Below are 18,727 nucleotides of genomic sequence, written 5' to 3' on the forward strand. Positions count from 1 at the left end.
CAGAAAGTGTCACGTCAGTAAATAAACTCTAAAATACATGTTTAAGGGTCCATTTCACATTTTACAGTTCATCTTGCATCATTTCTTGACAAACCATGGTAGAAAAAAGCAATTCACACCTTTCAGAAACATGAAAAATTAACATTACAATGTTATTTCACATTTCGTGTTTTCATCAAAAACGAAATATACATGCCTCTATGTATGATATTTTAGTAACTAATAAATTTTTCATTATTTCTTGGTTACTTCGTGATATAAATCAAATCAAATTATTAAAAAGGCTTTTTATTTTGAATAGGTAACAGTTTACAAAAACAAAAGAAGTCAACAATGAAAATGTACATGTCATAATTAACAACTACATAGTTAGCACGTGTCTAATATTGAAATGCATGAAAAAGCTAATTATCACACTACCAGTCTTATTCTTTCAATATTTATAAAGTAAATTAAATTTGTGCGCTTGCTAAAAACACTATGTTTTTAAGTAAATAAAATGTATATAACAACAAAAAAGTCATTTACAAAACAAGTAAAAAAAAAGGACAACTAATCGTACCATATTGTCTTTATGTGTACTTGTGGAATATAATACTGATTGCTTAACAATTGATCCCAAACCAAAGTGTACTGAACAAAACCTAAAACTCCGAATCGTTCTGCTCTGTTTGCAACTCGTACCTTCGACTTGTCGGAACAACCTGATCGATCGACAATGCGTTTGATCTTTCCATGGCTGACTGCACTCTTAGCTGCTGCCTCACCAGGGGTCTCTGATGTCTGTCGTATGATCTGGGGAGGGTGTGGATTGGTGGCAGAGTTGATACACTCGCCCTGTAATCTGGAGGCAACGAATCACTGCTCGATGATTTAACGCGAGTCACGTGCGGTAATGAGTGTGAACTAGACTTCATGAGAGCTAGAAACAAAGGACTGCTCTTGTTTGAGTTAGGAGGTACGTGGCCGTCGGAATGCTGGCGACTTAAACTCACATGCTGCTCCCTGCTGAACGAACCTAACTTTGGTTTTCTGCTGCAGTGAGCTCTCGATGGGGGTCCACGACTAGGATTCATGGAGTTGATTTCTATCATTCTCGGAGGCAGCTTTCTCTCGTTGAAATCTTCAATGCTTTCGAGCGAAGTGCTGGATAAGCTCCTGATGGAACTTGTGTCACCATCTAAACTTCTATTGACAGTCCGCCTTTCGTAATACAGGAGATCATTTTTAAGTCTGTCGATCTGTAACTGCTGAGATTTCACTTCATTTTGCAATTGCACCTCTCGCCACTGGTACTGTTCTTTCAACTCTTCGATGAGTTTAGTTTTATCCTCCAGTTCTTTCCTTTGTTCTTCTATCAGCCTTTCCAATTTTACATTTTTGTCCTGCAAAAGCTCAACTTCCAAGCCATCAACTGCACGGATGCTGAGTTGCGACTGAAGGTCTGAAAAAGGAAAATAATGGATTGTTAGTCTAAGCCAAAGTAAATTACTATATTAACATATGTTCATGCTAAATATGGTGTGAGGGCAAAGCACATATTACGAGGGAGGACCCAAAAGAAACCGGAATCGTTCTCTGCTGGGCACGCTCCCATTGTAGTACATGCTTGCACCGCTAGATGCCATTCTGTATCAGTCTGCCAACCGGGATCGTCGAGTGAAGGCGTGGTGGAACATAGTAATTTTTTTTGTTAAGTGCCTCTCACTTGTTAGTCTATTTTTGTGATGGCTGAAAAGTTTGAAAAATGTGCGGCTGTGAAATTCGTTTTTTTGTTAGGGAAAATGGCAGGCGAAACAGTTGTAATCCTTGAAACAGCCTACAAGGAAGCTGCTCTGGGGAAAACACAATGGTGAATTGTCACTTGCAGATCAATCACCCTCAGGGCAACATGTTAAGATGATGCTGATTTCTTTTTTTGATGCAAACGTCATTGTTCATTCAGAATTCATTCCTAACGGTCAAACCAGGCTTTTTAATACAAGTTCTGAAATGTTTGCATGACTGGGTGAGATGAAAACGCCTCGCGTTGTGGCAAAGTGGGGAGTGGTGGCTTCACCATGACAACATGCCAGCGCACAAAGCCTTGAGTGTGAAACAGTTTTTAACCAAAAACAGCATGACCCAACTTATCCACCTGCCATATTTACCCGATCTCACTCTGTGCGACTTCTTTTTATTCACCCGAATGAAAAAAGTACTCAAAGGAAAAAGTTTTGCAGACATGGAAGACATGAAAAAAAAAATGACAGGGGCAGTAAAAGGCATCACTTTGCAAGAGTTTCAGGACTGCCTCAAAAAATGGAAAAAACGTTTAGACCGGTGCATTGCATTAAATGGACAGTACTTTGAAGGAACTTTAATTTGTATCACCCAAAAATAAATACAAAACTTTTTATTACAAAATTCTGGTTTATTTTGGGTCCCCCTCCTATGTTCACCCTTGTTGATTGTTTGAGATTTAAGAAGTTTATGTAATTTATAAGGTTGGGCTGATACCACCGTAGCTCTTGAAAGTTGTTCAGAATATTAATATGTAAGTATTCCACTGCAATTGTACTGCATCAATTTACCAGAATTTTCAAGACATTACATATCATTGTTCCAATCCCAAAACTATGAATGTGCAAATTTTGACTTTTTCAACTAAGTGCAGTTTCTGACTATTTTTTGTTGACACATTCCAACTCATATAGCATAATAAATAGTTATAAGTAGGTACATATTTTAGACCTCAGTGTGCCCTTTGACATCAAGCTCAAATTTAAAAAGCATATTCAAACTGTTACTAACGGCACCTTCAGAAACTTAGGTTTTATAATCCGATCAAGCCACGACTTCACGAAAATAGTACCAGTAAAAGTACTTTACTATTCCCTCATACGGTCAAAACTAGAATATTGTCAGTAATCTGGAATACCACTCAAAAAAGACTTAATTCATAGACCAGAACGTACCATTGTTACTATTATTAACAAGTTCCATTTGGAAAATTCCTTTGTGTCCCTTCGTTGCCCCAATAATACTATGAGATAGATTTTAATATGGCTATAACTTCTAAACTACTGCATCTGTTTGAAAAATTTAAATTCTACATGTAAGAATAGATAAAATATATATTATATATATATATTAAGCAGCATCTGACAATTAAGGTCTAGAGAGGACACGGAGGCAAAGGCCCGATGTCAAAATTTGCCCGGAACACATGGCAGAATTTAGATGCCATTTCTTGAAAAATTTACACTATATTTCAGTTCTGTTTATTAGTATACCTCTAACTCAAATTACAAAACAATATATCCATTGTTACTACTATTAACAAGCGCCATTTCAAAAGGTCCTTTGTTTCCCTTATTACTATGGGATCAATTCAAGATAACGGGCTATAACTCTTCAACCACTGCATCTTTTTGAAAAATTTAAAATGTAAATGTAAGAATTAGTAAAAAGCAACATTTTGAGCAATGTACAACACTTAAGGGTTCAGGGATGAACTGGGGGAAAGGCCCAGAGTTAGAAATTTTCGGTAATTAAGCAAAATTTCCGAAAGCCATAATTTCCATTTCTTTTTTTAAAGTTGTGCCACGGACATTACATATCCTCATAGAGTGGTCTTTTGTCGTGCTTCCCCCCAAATTTAGTTTATCCAGCATCTGTATGGCCGATGCTAGAAGCGAAATTGTTCTGCAAGCAAGCTGGCAATACTGCCACTTTACACAATGATGTTATTGTTTTAGCCAAAAGTATCAGTCTGATTTCAACGAAACTTTGCATGGCTGTAGGAATGTACCACCACTACATACTACAATTTTTCTTTCACTTTGATCTATTGGGGGGGGGGGGTTGCACAGTATGGCCTGTCAATTTTCTTATTCTTCTTCCTTTAACACTAATTACTGGGAGGCAGAATGTATAAATTTTACCTCCACTGTAAGCCCTGTCTTTAAGAAAGAAAACATTTCATCTCTCTACAATAATTTGTTCTCGAGTTACGATTTTTTTTGGTACTTCATGACAAGTTTGAAAAATGCACAAACAATTGAAAAGGTGCCAGCTTCAACAGGAATACCCTCATGCGAAGCTCCATCCACTAAAGATTAAATTGTTTTATGATTTGAAAGAAAAACACATCTTCACTGTAATTGATGATACGAAATTGTGAAAGTTATTGACAAAATATTTTGTTACTTGCTATGTATATATAGGTCAGGAACTAAAAGTCCGAGAAATAGATGTTTTGCGCACAGCAGGGTTGGCATTTTGCCTGTTTTTTTTTCTTCGAAAAAAACCAACCTGGGTGGGTTTTTTTTTTCAGGTAAAACCTGATAAAACCCAGGCAAAACTGGGTTTTATTGGGTTTTTTAAGGTTATGTTTATAAATACATATATGTTAAAAATGAAATACATTTTTCACTGATAGTAATACGAGGGCAATTCGGAAAAAAACCTCCGTTTGCGCATGCGCGAGAAATGTCCGGGAAGAGCGACGTCAGTCGTGTGGCAGTATGTGCAGTAGTCCAGTAGACAGTGAGCAGTGGAAGGAGAAAGTTGTGTTGCAGTTCACTCGTCCATTACAACAATTGAAAATGAACGTTCCAATAGCAAAGCCCGCCAAATGTGAAGTGCGTGCTGTAATTCGATTTCTGTGTGCGAAAAATCTTTCGGCGGCTGCGATTCATCGCGAACTGTGTAATGTTTACGGACCAAACGTGATGAGTGACAGTGTCGTACGTGAATGGTGTCGCATGTTTAAAGATGGACGAACCGACGTGCATGATGCGGCAAGAAGTGGGCGCCCATCTGTAGTCAGCAACGAACTCATGCAGGAAATTGACAAAACTGTCCGTGAAACCCGTCGGTTCACGATATCGGAACTTTCTCTGCGCTTTCCCCAACTTTCTCGGACTGTTTTGTACGAGGTGGTGACAGAAAAGTTGGGGTACCACAAGTTCTGTGCTCGTTGGGTTCCAAAACTCCTTTCGGAGGAGAACATAAAAAAAAAAAAAAAAAAAACAGAATGGGCTCTGCTTTGGACTTTCTGTCGCGTTATGCCGAAGAAGGAGAACAATTCCTTAACAGAATTGTGACTGGTGATGAGACCTGGGTGTCGTATGTGAACTCTGAAACCAAACAGCAATCAATGGAGTGGGGACATACGCACTCACCAAAGAAATCCAAAAAGGCTCGGCGAACATTGTCTGCCAGAAAGGTTATGGCAACAGTCTTCTGGGATGTGAAAGGTGTACTGTTAGTGAAGTTCATGGAGTGTGGATCGACCATCACTTCAGAAGTCTACTGTGAAACATTACGACAACTCAGACGAGCCATCCAGAACAAGCGTCGGGGCATGCTGACTTCCGGTGTGGTGTTGGTTCACGATAACGCTCGCCCGGACACTGCCGGACGTACTCAAGAACTTTTGGAGCAGTTCCACTGGGATGTTTTTGGTCATCCTCCCTATAGCCCAGATTTGGCACCGAGCGACTACCACCTCTTCAGGCACATGAAACAGTGGCTTGCATCGCACCGCTTCGACAATGACAATGTGCTTCACGATGCTGTTAGCAGGTGGCTTCATTCCCAGGTGGCAGATTTTTTTGCAGAAGGAATTTCAAACCTTGTAAAACGTTATGACAAGTGCCTCAATTTGAATGGTGATTATGTTGAAAAGTAATGTCATGTTCTAAGTTTCAAATGTATATAATACAAGTTCTGTATGTACGAATGTATGTCATTGATAACCAAACGGAGGTTTTTTTCCGAATTGCCCTCGTATATTGGAACATTCAATTTGTATTGTTTTAGTTCACTGAATCAAAAACTATTAAATATTTTCTGTTAACGTAGTTAAGAATTGACAATCAAGGTCTCACACCTTGAAATGATTAAACTAAAATCATACATAGCCCGTGCCGCAATAAACCATTGAGGGCCCAGGCCTACTAACGACTGCCAGCCGCACTCCCACCTGATCCTACCCTGAGGTGCGAGATTATCCAACCAGTTACGGGGTGACGTGTCGTCAGCACGACAAACCCCCAGTTGTCGTCGTAGGTTTTTATGACTGGGTTACACTACTCATTCGTAGCTCTTCAATTTAATCATGATGGTGAGTGAAAACCAGTCTCATACAAAAGCCGAAATCTCAGGGGAAAAGGTGTTACATTTCCCCAAGCAGACTCAAACCTGCACATGTTCCATAGCCGGAGCCCAAAGCATGATTGCACAGCCACAGTGTGGGACAAATGATTAAATTATCTAAAATACAATTTCATGTTGAGAGGAATAAACAACGTGGTTGATAATATAAGATGTACGCGAGTTACTAAAGGTATATCCGCGAAACTTACTTGTAAATATTCTATTAATTTCGGTGACTTCTGCCACCATCCACTAGGGAACTCCATGCTTCACTCTTAGAAGCATCACAGTGAAGCATCGAGTTCCCAAGTGGATGGTGGCAGAGATCACCGAAATTAATAGAACATTTACAAGTAAGTTTTGCGGATATAACTTTAGTAACTCTTTTACGTCTTATAAAATACTATGTTCTGAAAAATTTAACCAACATTTTGATTCTACTCTTGCTGGATGGCATAACAGTTAATAGATCTATGATCAGTTCCCAGGGTTTCGCATTGCAATACTATACTAATACTTGATGGCTGTGGTGATTTAGTCAAACTCTGCGGTGGAGTGGTTAGCACAGCATGCTGCAATGTCCTCCCAACGTTTGAATCCTGGTTCGGACGTGAATGTTTGTGTTTGTCCCAATGATAATACATAGAAAATAGAGAAAATTGATGGGCAAGCAACCCATTACGTTCAATCAATGCAATGAACTGGAGGGAGGGAGGGGTCACTGCCTCAGTGCAAGGCATTGGAAAGAAAACAGAACATTTGCACACATACTAAATTTTGAGAAATCTATCATTTGAAAAGTGTTTGGTTTAATTATACCACAGTTAACTTTTTTCTACTGTCACGGCATTTCAATAAAATGTACTCAATTCTCCTTTGTAATGTTTTATACATGGATAAATTTATTGTAAAAGTTGACCATCGCAGGTGAAACTATCTGGCTTGCCACATACAGAAGTGACTGATATCTAAAGTGCTACCACATTTCAAAATTATAAGCTTTGTTCATTCAATGTTTTATCTAAATATTTCAGACCCTTTTGATTTTTGTTTTTGGAAATATGTTCATATTATTTCTGTTAAAAGTCTATTTCTACCATGATTTGAGAAAACTATCCTGAAAAAAGCTTACTGTGACTTGTACCACATTAATTATTTTGAGTATTATAAACTTGGCTAAACCTTTATTTTACAAGCTTTCTCAAACTGTTGACAATTCTAGAACCTCACAATTATTTAAAGCAATAATTTACATTTCCTGAAAAAAAAAATTGAGTGGGTTTTTCTGAAAAACCCACGAGGGGAAAACTGGGCTGGGCCCACCCGGGCCAACCCTGGGGCACAGGGGGGAAGCACCGCAGGGAGAGACTTTTGGGATTTTGCACTAATAGTAGTGTTCTAACAACTGGCCAAAATTCAGCTTTTACAGAATTATTTCTGACATTCGACTCTTTTTGCTTTCATTGATGTTGTATTCAATATTTTTGATAGGCATTTGCTCAAAAGTGGATGGACCTCACCTCCCAAGAAGTATAAAACCATTAACATAAATATAAATATTTTGTAAACACGCCGCAAGATGCAGATGTCCCCTTATCGGAAAATGATGAACTTGGAGGCTTGCAGGTTCATTCTGTTGAGGTAACAATGAAATAATGAAAAACTAAAAAAAAAGTTAAAGAAATAATTTTGTAACCATAATGCTGTGGGCCATCACCACTGGCCTTGCTGTACTGGAGTGCACGTGGATGATAATGCCCCAACCTCCTTGTAGTCCTGATTTAGCCCCATTAGACTTTCATTTGTTAGCCCCTCTCAAAAACAACCTTTGTGTGGACAGCATTTCCAGGATGTGGAAGACATTAAATTTGCTGTGAATTCATGGGTCAAAAACAACATCTGACTTTATTCCAGAGTGAATTTCGGCATTGGGTTGAACGGTGGCAGAAATGTATTGAATGCAACGGACAGTATTTTGAATAGCCTTAATAGGTACCTAACGTGTGTATCTATTTTCACACAAACTTTCTAATTGTTCCTCCACCAGGGGTGTAAGGGGTGATCCTTTCACATAGTATCCCAATTGTCAACCTCACTTCCATATAGTACACCGTGGACTGCATTTTGCAGACTAACGAGGCTCTGGCATCTGGCCAGTATAATTCTGTGTTGTGTCCTGTTTTATGTCCTTATCTGTGCAATACCCCTTTACAGCCTCAGCTTTTAATCGAAGTCAGAATGTTTTAAAATTTCAGTTGTACGACATTACAGTTATGTTATTTTAGTTATGGTAAGGGGCTGGACCCCGTATAATGTGACGGGTGCAATATAGCCTTAATGCTGATGACCCAAAATTTTAGATTCAAATTCAAATGTTCCTCCTCCACATAAACTTTTTACTTTTTACAGCAGAGAATGCATTAATTTCGGGATGACCTTGGATTTTTTTACTATGCGATAATTTCCCTGTCTTTTACATGGTTGCCAAGTTAACAGAATAAAACGTAATCCAAGCCCCAGGAGAAAAAGTTTCTAATCTGCCACTAACATGCAAAGATGAAATGCATAAAAAAATACCCTCTCCCACATTTTTATACACCTTAGTCCTAATAAGGTCTACACATAAACAAACAAGAGTTCTTTGAACCAAGAGACAGGGAGAGAAAGCATGGTCAACTACTTCTTACCTGTACATCTTTGCTGCAACTTTTCCACTTCTTCATGGAGCCCTTTCAACATAAGGGCATGTTCATTCTGTAGAAACGCAACGCCGCTTTTGGCGCTTCTGAGTTCAGCTTGCAAATGCTCTATTTCCATTTTTGACTAATTTAAAAGTTGTTCAACCTGTCTCAGCACATTTTCCATTTTTCTTGATTTTACACATGTACTCATCTGGTTACATGCTTTGAGTGGTAATCACATTTGTTTGAATTCTCCATTGCTGCACTCTCTGTAAAAAGAAGAATAGCAAAGAATATTTTTCTGTACTAGGAATTTGTACCTCAGTTATGAATATTAACCCAACATAAAAACACAGGGGGGTTGGGAAATTCTATACCTCCCCTCCCATGTTCCAATCAAATACTGGCCAAGGTAAAGGTGCTTCATTCAGGGTGGCCACTTTAGGACCATGATAAAATTCACAGTTTTCAAAGCAAACTTTCCAAAAATTCAAGGGTCGAAGCAGATGCTTTCTCTATTTCTACCATACCACCTTTCACCCTCCCCACCCAACACACATAAATATATTAACAATATAAAAGGTTTGTGATATTCCAATGTATACAAAAATTCTACCTAGTTAATTCAATTCAATTAAAATGGTATATTTAAAATACTTAATTTAAGGTGTGGAGTTTACATTTGCCATTTCACATACTGGAACTTGAAATACATCAATGCACACAAGTCACAAATGTTACGGAATATACTAATCTACTAAAAATTGTTAATTGTTATAATGATTTCAAACTCAAATTTACCCAATCAAATTCAAGATATCTTATCTTGCAATGATCTTCCCACTGTCAGATAGATGGTTCTGCAAAGGACACTAACAAAGTAAACGGACTGAGAGAATTCCGTTTTATTTTCCACGCAGCTTCCTTTTCTTCTTCCTTGATAAACATAAAAGCTAAACTGTGAAAACTTGCTTCGGGGCATTTGTAAATGTAGGAATTCAATTGGATTTTAAAAAGTTAAAATTTTTCAGGTCTACAGAGAATAATTCACGCATAATTCCCAGAATTCAAGGAATTCCCGGTGAGTAGCCACCTGTGCATTGCATTCGTCCTCATACTTTTCTTGAATACCAGTCACCTAAAAGATTATATTACTATGGAGAAAATACATTGCAAAAGTGCAATCTTACATCATTGATTTTTTCCATGTGTAGGTATACAAGAAAAAAAGATGTACTTGGAAAACGAAATCCAAAACTTTGACAACATGCAACAGAGGATTACTGCAGATTCAATAACTTCACACCAAACATGATTTAGTGAATGTGCACACAGGTACATTATTTAAATTGTCTTCATAGCTTTTATCAGTAGCCATATTGATAATTATTAAGGTAAATAAGTTAAGAATTTTTATAGAAAAAAATATGCAATGTGACTTACTTCATTAAAAATCTAAATGAAAACAATAACCAAAAGCATACTGCTGCATGTTGCTTGCCGCATCTTCTGACAAATGTATGGACTCCTAGCAGCAGCGTATTATCCCACGTTACCTGGTATACTAACGGTAAACAAACTTTTTTCATGCATATGTAAATTCCTAGAAAATTTGAACTTGTTGAACTTCTGATTTTGTTCTGCAGGTGTTTAATTTCTATAATATCTAAGTAATATGTAATAAATATATGCAATAAATTGATATGTCCATTGCACAAATATTTATTGTTCTTTGCAGTTGCAGAAATACTTATTGTTAATCTTATCTCTGTTATTTCGTATGTGATTCTTGTGTTATTTAATATTTAGACCTATCACTGAAATTGTCAGGATAGTGACTGACCTGTGTATCTTGAAGGAGATGTTGTCATTAAGAATTATGACTGTGTTTTGTCTTGAGCTCTGACTTTGGAGCTTTAAAGATCAAAATATAAACGAACAATTCCGTTTACCACCTGATACTTCTATTTTCACTGCAGAAAGTTACGCAATATATAAAGCTCTCACATACGCTAATCATAATAATTACACAAAAACAGATGCTTTAAGTGTATTAATGGTGCTGAGTTCCTCATATCCTCATATTTGTAAACATCCTTTATTTATCATCCTTATAATCCAACAAACCCAGTATGCTAATGGAAGAAATATCAACATTCAGTTTAGTTACGTAAAGGCTCACCGGATAAATACGGGAAATGAACGTGTGGATGTATATGCCAAAGCTGCCCGATCATCGGAATCTACCTCACTTGCAAGACTTCCATACGCGGATCTTCTCCCAAGAGTTAAATATAAACTTCAAGATAAATGGAAACGCTGGTGTACGGAACAATTTCAATCCACGGGCAATACATATAAATGGTTTGCTGAACATTCACAAAATAAACCTTGGTACTACTCATATAATCTTCCAAGATCGGTTATTATTTTCATAATACGTCTACGTACAGCTCATGTTCGCACTAATGATCATTTAGCATGATTGCATATTACAACAAAACAAGCCTGCAAATGTGGAGAAGTTAATCAAGATGCCACACATCTCTTTTTACAATGTCCTAATTTCGACAGAGAACGAGATAAATTATATAATGGTTTGCGTCGCCATGGAGTTTCATTCCCTACATCTCTAATAGCTCTGCTCACGGATCCCATTCCTCCCACTATATGGCTTCTTTATGGATATGCAAGAAGATGTAATTTGACAATCTAGCAAACAGTATATATACAGGGTAGTGCAAAATGCCGTTTACAATGCGGAGGAGGTAAATCGCCAAGTGAAATGAAGACGAAAATGTAAATGGAATTTTGTCGAATGACGCACCGTGTCAGAGCTAGAGGATGCCGAAATTGTGTGAAAATGGACTTCACACCTCCATATGCCGACAAATAGTACTCATAAAGAAGATGCGGCACAATATCCCTAAAGAAAACACACCTGGGCTAGCGAATGATGCACAAATTGCATGTAGAAAATGAATGCTGTAGGGATTACCCACAAGAAGTGAGGGATTCCCGGGAATATGTCCGACATGGAACGCAGGTATCGAATGAGGGTACAAAGGGAAATGACGTAGGTCACAGCACATGAAGAACATTTCGTCAGGAAGTGTCCGAAAAGCAGGCTGCAGAAGGAGATTCCCAAGAGAAGAGGGGACACAGACAACATGTGCAAGAGGTGTACTATGATGCCACACACGTATACAAGTAGCATCCAAGTCTGTACGTAGAAATGAAATACGTACGTACACGTGAGAGAACGACCAGCATGTACTGATATCGGCTCCAAATACTACGACGGAAGACGTAGTAGTACATAAAGCTCCGCTAGAGGCGCTCAGCAAGATGTTACCTGTTACGGCCCGCTTTCGCTGGTATATGAATGTACAAACAACGCATCAGTGTATGCTACTAGCGATCTGCCTGTCAGTTACGCATGTTGTCACAAGGCGTTCATCCTGAGCCGTGTGGTGGAATTGAGCACATTGCTAAAGTGACCATTAGGAAGTACGTAGTGCGTACAAAAGATTTTGAATACTTAGTGAGGTTGCTCATGTGACTTGCAGTGTTACGATAAGGGGTGCAATGCATTCTAAGAGTGTAACAAAGACAGCTATGCACCTTGTAATTGTGTTTCAAAATGTTGGTCAGAAACAAAGGCAAAAACAATATAAAAGTGTTTGTCATAGAGAATTGGCATATACCGCTGACAGATGGCAGCCCAATCAACGCTGGCTGGCATGCTGTTGACATTTTCGTTGATCACTTGTTCTGGAGAGTGGTGCATAGCAAGGTATGTGTTTGTGTGCACGTGACAAAATGGGCAAGCAATCGGTGTCAGAGAACATAAAGTGGCAAATTATAGGCACGCATAAGTGCGGAAGATCCAGTCGCGATATTGCAAGTGAATTACACGTCAGTAAGACGTGTGTGAATAACAATGTGGCTCGATTCAGGGAGACAGATAGTGTCCAAGATATGGAAAGGAGAGGACATCCAAGGAAGACCTCACCCAGAGATGACCGTGTCTTGTCGAGAAACGCCAAGAGGAACAGACAAGCTACTCCACGTAAAATAAATACAGAATCACAGGTAAGATAGTGTCTGACATGACTGTTTCGTGTAGACTTCGTGACAGTGGCCTGTACTCCTAAGTGGCACTGAAGAAACCATTTCTTACTAACATTGCAAAGGAGAACAGGAAAAAGTGGTGTCCTGTGAGAAAAAATTGGGTTATCCGGTGGTGGGAGAAGGTGCTCTTTAGTGATGAGGCTAGATTTGAACTTTTCTCTTCGCGCACAATTTGTGTTCGAAGAACCAGTACAGAGAAGTTTCTCCCAGAGTGCAACAAACAGGATTGTCTGTCATGGTTTGGGGGAGTATGTCTGTTCACGGTGTCAATATCATCAGATTCATTGATGGGACTATGGACAGTAAAGAATACATACTGACACTCAAGGAAAATGGACTACTGAAGTTCTGCTCTGTGCTCTTATATATTATTTATGTATTATTTTCCATGTAATTCTTCAATAACACCGAAAATGTGGAGGCCTTAAACTTTTGTTAAGGACTGTACTACAAACATGCATGTTTGTATTTTTTTTTGGAAACACAGAAGGTTGGAACACTGCATCCCAATGAACATCAACAAAACACAAGCACGACGCGTGATGATCTACCAAGGTATACGCGCCAAAGGCTATTGCCCGTCGGACAATTAATTTTCAACAAAAAACATGAATTTCCGCTATGATACATTCCCACATCACAGAAAACACCTTCCAGATGTTAGACAATGCTACAGGAACTTATTACCTTAAGAAGTTTCTTGTGTAAAAATAAAGAAATCTGTTCGGGGAATAGTAAATTAGTACCCACTGTGCTACACATTAAGTGTTTTGAATATAGATGGTAGCTATATAAAGGGTAAAGTTTCCGATTGTATTACGATTTTTTTTCAAATTCTCCTAGCAAGACTAATTATCGTAGAATTTTGGCAATCACTGTCAAACAAAATTTGAACCTACCTTAAAATAATTAGGACTTTTTGGATTTCGAAAAAATGTTATTTATGTTGAATAAAAAAACAACTTAAATATTACCTTACGTAAGCATGTGCGCTTCCGATTGACATGTGACTGTAAGTATCATAGGCTAGTGGGAATTAATATAGAAGTAAATCGGAAACTTAGTAGAATGAATTTAAAGTAGGATGACCATACGTCTCACTTTCACTGGGACTTGTGTGTGTGTCCAGGTTGTTCCATCCAAATTATTGAAAAACCCTACTTGTCCCATTTTATAAAAGTCTAAGATTATCTTGAAAACCAAATCTAATTTTGGAAAACATTTCATGCTAAAGAAACGTTGATGGAATTTTTAGCTCCATGCCAACATCGTGGCAAAACAGCTGGAATCTGTTTAAAGTACTTCATAACAATCAAAATCTTCTATTGTTGATGAGAACGTTCTAGCAGACAGCAGTTTACCTTTTCAGTTAGCTTGTGTCCCGAGTTATATTGCATTGTGTGTGTTCTGTTATTTGTAGAGCAATGAATAAGCGTGGCCAAGAAGTGTACATGTAATGCAATAGGGATTTGCAATTAGAATTTAAATTCCTGCATGTTGACACAAATAATTTATTGTTTATGCTTTATCATATATGTGACCCATACTTTAATAAATAAATACGTTAATAATAACAATTTTATAATTAGACCTAACGGATTATTCCGGAGGGGTGTTGGGTAAACTGACTGTTAAATATGCGATATTGCCAGAACAGATCTCACTCATTTATTTTGTTAATTTTAGCATTGATACTTACCTATTCTGCATTGCGGAAGATTCTTTAAGGTGAAGTTATGCCTTTTACCATAAAATAGTGTCAACTTTTCATATTTATTTGTATTCCTTGTTCCGCTTGGGTAACAGACAATATGGCGTGCACTCGTCATGGATCATCACGCGTCATGCTTGTGTTTTGTCGATTTGGAGTGTGTATACAGTGTTTCAACCTTCTTCGCCGAAAAATACCTATGGACCTTTTCCGGCAAGGTTAGGTTAGGCTGGGTTAGGTAAGCATAGTTAAAAAAAAATCTCGTAAGAAAAAGGCACGTTTGAAAACACTGGCAAGACCGCGTGACATTCGACGCTCGCGCCATCTGTATGTACATAATGGAAACAACCGCATAATGTCAGAAAATGCAAGTTCCTTACATAAAAAGTGATTATTTCTTGTTCTGCAGCATCCTAAGGTGAAGTTTTCAGTTTCCGCAAAAGAAAATACCTCGAAGAACTTCGACAATGCTAGAAAAATTGATTTCAGTAAGTAGTTTCTCCTGTATATTTGAAGAAATCCGTTCGGGCAATATCGCATATTTACCAACTGACTTACTTCGGATGTCCTGCTTTTGGGTCAAAATATTATGGTCACCCTAATTTAGGGACTTTATTTTAATGCTAAGATAACCAAACCTGACCTGCCCAACCTAACTACAAAAGCATATATTGAACAAAATCTTATGTAATCGCTAAAACTCTACAGTGTGTGTTAACAGAAGTAAATCGAAATCGAACTGTTAAATTGCATTCGTAGCATGATGAAATCATAATAAAACAAAGGGAACTTGGGCCATATAAAGTCTGATGGTATGGAAAATCTCATTGAAAATAGACCTAAATAAATGTCTTGAAGAAATTTCAATGCAAATGTCACAATTACTTACGTTCAAAACTTTCAATGTAGAAATAATGTTGATAAAAGCCATTTGTGCTTTAAATATTCATGCCATACAACTTGCAGAATTAACTGCAAATATAAAATACAAGCAACATTTCAAATGCTTTCTTCACCAAAAATTTAGTTGCACAAGAAGTTTAGCTCTTATGTGTATTGACAGCGTTCTGTCCAAATATAGTGTAGTTTGTGAAATCTACCACGTCTATACCAAATTTCCAGCAAACAGAAATGTCAATACTTCTGTCACGGAACGACCACCTTGACCTATATGTGTGACCCAAATGCTAACTTTCAACTTTCCTACGCTTACAGATTATCAGGACGTTACACGCTGCTTCAGACATTTTGATTATTTCCGTAAACTTGGTTTACCAATGTGTTAAAAGTCCATGCAAGTCTGAATACTAGCTACAAGACTGGTAAACATGTTCAATGAACGGCCTAATTACATATTTGGATCACATATAAAATAAAACCTAAAGTGCTTTGTACAGCAATATTAATCATAGTTTTTTTTTGTAATTCTGAGTTTTTAAACTTTGAAAATGATTATATTGGCACCTTTATGCAAACATTAACGCAACTTTCTCCTCCGATTAATACACAATCATTATACACAAGAATGAAAGTTTGCGTTAGGAGTAATACAAGGAACATCTGTCATAATATTAAACTGGCGTACCTAACTGCATCAAGTATATTGTCCGAAATTTTCGGACTTTCTTACAGGTTCTAAATATATAAATGCACATTATGCACTATATCACTACAATAAACACTCATTAGTATGTCTGCAGTGTACTGACAAAAACAAACATGGCAGAGTTGCTACAACCAGAGAGTATAATTTTTCGTTTCCAAATTCTAAATTACCCTTTCCTTGTGCTCGCAGGCTCTGGCAACACTGCCACAACATATTTCATTTGTGTTGCTTTTCTATTTGGCCACCCAGCTTTAGATCATTACCAGTGCGTAGTTAGAGATCGGTTAGTTCATTGAACTCTCCAGCCTAATTATTGCCTATTTTTGTGGGAGCAGGAAAAGGTTTATTATCCATTTCTATTAAGCCGAGTCTGCTGCCACGCGCGTGGCAGCAGCAATAAGCGTCAAATTTGCTCCTGCCATTCGTCTGCTAACCAATGACAGAGGATGTTACAAATCTTAAGAACAGATGAAGACGAGTGACCGAAGTGTCACAAACTGACGACACAAACGTGCGCCCAAAATGAACGGAACTGGATTTCTAGTTGGAATGCCCTAGTTGGCGATGAACTGACTTTCTAGATAGAAATTATGGCCGCCTGGCTGACTGCTTGACTGGTTTTGAGGAATAGGACATGTTCTAATTGCTACTAACTTCTTCGACTAGATTCTGTGGAACAGCCAATCAGAGCAAAGTTTCGCCATGTAAAGATAATCTGTGAGTTTGCGAAGTAGCCTTTTTTGTCTGTGGTTTCCGAGTGCATACAGCACGAAAGGCATGTTTACAATTGAAAAAGCTAAAATATTCTTCCATACTTGTATAGTAAACGTTGTAAAGTATGTATTTTATCAGCGCCGTTCTTCTCTACCTAAAACCATTTAATACGAAGCGATATTCCTCTCGGTTGAATAGTTATCGTATTTTAAAAGTGTGAAGTGATACGTTGTTTACATCTCGCGCGGCCGCCATTATGGGAATGAAAGACTATCGACAAGTACGGTGTAACAAGTACCGTGTGAGGCGAAAACTAGCAAATGGGTAGTCAGTCTAGCGTCAACTAGAGCGTTCCTACTAGAAATCCAGTTCCGTGTGATAGGCGTGTACCAATATTTTTGTTTTCTTACATTACTTGAGGTGCCATTTTGGCCCCAAAAAATGCATGTTCATTATGTATTTAGAACACGGAGTATCGTAGACTAGTGGGAATGAATGTGCAGGTAATTTAGACCTTTTTTTTTGTGTAGAAAGCATTTAGCGATATTACTTTAGGTAATGCTAACATATCGTAAACTCAGGGTTGGCATGTTTAAAACAAAAGTGTTTAAAACACTTTGTTTTAAACGTTTAAAACACACGGCTTTGTTTTTTACAAATGTTTTAAACGTTAAAAACAATGTGTTTTAAACATGTTTTTTTTAGAAGTGTTTAAAACACATTTTGGTACTTGATATTTTATAGTCTGTGATATCGCACAACACTTGAGCAACCTTATGTTCTGACATCACGGGAGAGAGCTTTTTTAATTTTGGCCGAGTCTGCTGCCACGCGCGTGTCAGCAGTAAGAATAAGCGTCAAATTTGCTCCTGCCACGTAATCCGTCTGCTAAGAGGATGTTACAAATCTTAAGAACAGATAAAGACGATAAAAATGCAAGTATATGACTAGTGGGAATCAATGTACAGGTAATTTAGAGCCTTTTTCTTAGAAAGCATTTACTTATATTATTTTAATGCTAACAGAACCTAATCTAACTACGAGAGCATTTAGGTTTATTATTAGAAGAATGCTAAGGGACCTAATCTTAAAACATTTTTGTGTAATTAATCGCTACAACTTCACAGTATGTGTTACGGACGTAATTGCATACATAACATGATGAAATCACGATAAAACAGTCTGGTGCCACGCGCATGTCTCTTTTGGGTTACAGCAGAAAAAGAACGTGGCAGCAGACACTACCTTTAATTTTGGCTAAATGCCTACGTTGTTAGGTTAGGCAGGCTAGCTATGTATGCACAAGGTAGCAAAACTGTTGTGCGACAAGAAGGGCCCGTGCTTTACTGTAGAAATCGAAACTTCTCAGTTCTTTGTTTCGTACCGTCCTGTAAGTTTGAGACTGGTGGAAGTATCTGAATACACAATGCGTGATTTTGATCATGACGTGAATGATTTTTTTTGCGATATGATTCATTGGTTTGTATAACTGAATGAAGCGCAGACGCTTACTTTTGGTAACACAATTTTGTACTTTGGATAGATAAATTGATCTGGAGAATCTATTATGACACTGCAGGTTATTTTCTCCTATATAAACTGTTCAGGCAGCAGGAAATATTTCACCCTTATTTTTCCACGACGAAGATAGTAATTCTATAATATTTAGTTTCTTGAAATTTAGATGAATATGAATCCTAACCTACTTCATCAGTGTCGGAAAAAGGGGGCTATTAA

The 18,727-nt window shown here is 37.7% G+C and overlaps 1 protein-coding gene across 3 annotated transcripts; it reads right to left on the reverse strand.

Moving 5' to 3' along the window:
- Positions 1–288: 288 nt before the first annotated feature.
- On the reverse strand, positions 289–16,466 carry LOC145989472 (uncharacterized). 3 transcript variants are annotated; one of them, XM_083124820.1, is made up of 3 exons: positions 16,447–16,466; positions 8,832–9,094; positions 289–1,444 (listed from the first exon to the last, which is right to left on the reverse strand). In XM_083124820.1, exons 2-3 carry the CDS (start codon positions 8,959–8,961, stop codon positions 645–647), a joined length of 930 nt encoding a protein of 309 aa, XP_082980946.1. In that variant the 5' UTR covers positions 8,962–9,094; positions 16,447–16,466; the 3' UTR covers positions 289–644. The 3 variants fall into 3 exon arrangements, with proteins under 3 accessions (XP_082980946.1, XP_082980944.1, XP_082980945.1); XM_083124818.1 differs by lacking the exon at positions 16,447–16,466 and adding an exon at positions 16,256–16,368; XM_083124819.1 differs by lacking the exon at positions 16,447–16,466 and adding an exon at positions 15,884–16,235.
- Between the last annotated feature and the right edge of the window lie 2,261 nt (positions 16,467–18,727).

This window comes from Lepisma saccharinum, chromosome 6, assembly GCF_977018435.1.
Source record: "Lepisma saccharinum chromosome 6, izLepSacc3.1, whole genome shotgun sequence".
Taxonomy (NCBI): Eukaryota; Metazoa; Arthropoda; class Insecta; order Zygentoma; family Lepismatidae; genus Lepisma; species Lepisma saccharinum.

Coding starts and splice junctions, on each gene's coding strand:
- LOC145989472 (XM_083124820.1), bottom strand. CDS start 8,961: ATGGAAATAGAGCATTTGCAAGCTGAACTCAGAAGCGCCAAAAGCGGC. Junction 1,445..8,831: donor GTTGCAGCAAAGATGTACAG/GTAAGAAGTAGT, acceptor TTCCTTTTTCAG/ACCTTCAGTCGCAACTCAGC.